We start from the raw sequence: 2617 nt of genomic DNA, 5'->3' as shown, positions 1-2617 counted from the left end.
CATGGGAGCATAATAATCTAGTGTGCAAACTTAAATTTTTCGTAGTTTGAATTATTGAAAATAAAATCAATGTTTGTAGTCGACCCTTCGACCTGTAATTTCAGCTGCACATTATTTCTTGAAAATAGGGTTAATGTTGCTCTTTGGGTTTGTTTTCATTTATTTTGTTCCACCTGATGAGTAAACGAGGCGTTCGTTGTATTGAATGAAATTTGGGTTATTTTGGGTGTTTTGAGTTTGTGTTGTCTCGTTGAGGGTGGGACGTTACCAGGAGGCCTTGGGTCCGCTGCTCAACGCCAAGAGACTGCAACACAAACTGGGCTGGGCGAGTTACTATGACAACCAGGCTCAGGCTCCGCTCCCGGCCTCCTCTCATTGGTTCTTCACCCTGGTGGGGCTGTCAAGCTGTTTCCAGGAAGTGGACCAGCTGGAGGAGGCGAGGGACCACTGTGACCTCGCCCTCCGTGTCCTGACCCCGGCCGAGACTGACACGGAGGGAGATAAGCCCCTCCCACTCCAAGACAAGCCCCACCCGCAGACTGAAAAGCACGACGCGTCACCGCGGCGCCTCGACAGGCCACACCCCCTCCTGTTGCCATTGTTACGGGCGGTGGTTCGGCTGTCGTGGCAGACGGGAAGGGACAAGCGGCAGTGGGAGGAGCTTCTGCAGCAGCTGGATGAGCAGAGGGCGGGGCTAGACAATCAACCAACCATCAAAGAGTTTCTGGTCAAACATAACCTGCAGGAGAGCGAGGGCGAGGGCTAGAGCAACGCACACGCACATACGCACACACGCACGCTGCAGAGTACAATCACTACGCTGCAAAACCAGCGCTGCCGCCACTGTGCTAACAACCTTCTGAGATCTCGAGAAAAAGTTTAAACATTTTTTGAAAAAAATTTTTAAAAATTAAAATGAGGTTATGAGAGCATGTTTCTCATCCAGAGGAAATATGTTTTTCTAAAATGAATAAACAAATAAAAATTTAAAGTAAGAAATTTTGAGCAAAAAAGAACAGACAAATAAAAGTTGGAATCAAACTATTTTGCAGAAATAGTTGCAGTGTTATTAGTGGTTAGGGTTAGTAAAAAATAGGGTAAAAAATAGTAAAAAATAAAAAATTTCTCCAACCAAATTGTAATATTAGATAAAAAAGGCAGTAAAAACTACATTATAATAATCATATAATATGATTATGACTTTATTTCTTGTATAAAATCTGAAAATACTGTTTCTGATAATGTCAAGAGTTTATTTTAGTATGACTTCTTTTCTCAAAATGTTTTGACTTTATTGTCAGCGTCTCTGATGTAGTTTTCCTCACGGTGGCTGTAACTCCGTCAGCATCATTAACGACTCAATCGTCCTTTAAAGCCTTAAAGCAGTTCAGTGATCGCTGACGATCTGACGCTTCGGATCAGGATGTTTTTCTGTTTTTAATCCAAAGTAAGTTGCTCTGACTTCAAAAAACAAAAAATCCTGAAGCCGCATTTATGTATTGTATTACTTTAAAAAGTCAGTGTTTAATGGTCTGTGGAAATTCATAAAGGGAGCGGATGTTTTTCAATTTCCTTAAAGCATATTTAAATCCAATTTTTAAAAAAAAAAACAAAAAAAACAAAAGGCATTTGCAAAGCATTTTGGCACGAAAAAATAGTTTAAGAGTGTTCACGGTTAAATAGTAATACATGAGTATTTAATATATAAGGCTTTGTTTTCAGAGGAAAAAACAGGTTTACATGTATGTTTATTAGCTCATATTCTTTTCTGCCTTCGCTGGTTTATTTCTGTAATTGCTGGTGTGTTGCTGCCACCTTAGAACGAAAGTTAAGACAAGATGGAACTTTATTATTTATTAAAATACAGCAGCAAAAAGAATAGGACAACAAACATCAAATAAGTGAAAATAAAATACAAAGTGTCTCATAACAATGTTTAAAAGTAAAAAGTGAAACCATTGGCAGGTCTTTGCAGCAGGTCTCATACGCATTTAAAGTCCTCGACACAAACAAAACAGGGACCACGTGATAAAAAATATTTTTAAAAAAACCATTAAAGAACATTAAGATCATTATTTACTTACTAACTAATTCATTAGTGAGACAATCTTCACTTTAGTTTGTCAAAAAATAACAAAGAATGAATTTCCATCTGCGCAGCTCCTCTGCTGATCACCTTAATGCACCACTATGATTCCATTTTTAGGATTATCACTCGTTAGCACTTTTATAAAAAAAAAACTGTTTTCAGGAAGTTTCTGAATACATCCAGGATTATTTACTGAACATACTTTCACTAAGAATTCAATTTAGATTTAAGGGACAAACTTACTTTATTGCACTTTTTTGAATCATTAATCAGCACTTAGATGTTTTCACCTACAGTGGACAATTTCACTGAAAACGTCGCCTGATGTTGTCAGTACGTAATATTCGACTGTTACGCTGCGTTCACGTGGAATCCGGCAGACGGTGGACAGAAACACGCTTTTGGACCACACAGGAAAAACAAACAAATATGATATTTCAAGAATATCTTGAAAGATTTTTTTTCAATTTTGGCACAAACGTCCACTTAGTCAATGATGTACGGATTAGAATTTGCTGGTCAAAGGTC

At 38.3% G+C, this 2617-nt stretch overlaps 1 protein-coding gene across 1 annotated transcript; it reads left to right on the top strand.

Annotated features, from left to right (window-relative positions):
- Positions 1 to 236: 236 nt before the first annotated feature.
- On the top strand, positions 237 to 1163 carry LOC121966135 (sorting nexin-21-like; the record flags this gene model as incomplete). The annotated part of the gene is made up of 1 exon (XM_042516241.1): positions 237 to 1163. A coding segment is annotated over one exon (530 nt), but the record flags the coding sequence as incomplete, so codon positions are not given.
- Positions 1164 to 2617: the final 1454 nt, after the last annotated feature.

The sequence above is a fragment of the Plectropomus leopardus genome, unplaced genomic scaffold (assembly GCF_008729295.1).
Source record: "Plectropomus leopardus isolate mb unplaced genomic scaffold, YSFRI_Pleo_2.0 unplaced_scaffold23231, whole genome shotgun sequence".
In the NCBI taxonomy this organism is placed as follows: domain Eukaryota; kingdom Metazoa; phylum Chordata; class Actinopteri; order Perciformes; family Serranidae; genus Plectropomus; species Plectropomus leopardus.
The sequence above is the reverse complement of the archived record's forward strand: the minus strand, read 5'-3'. Positions and strand labels throughout refer to the sequence as shown.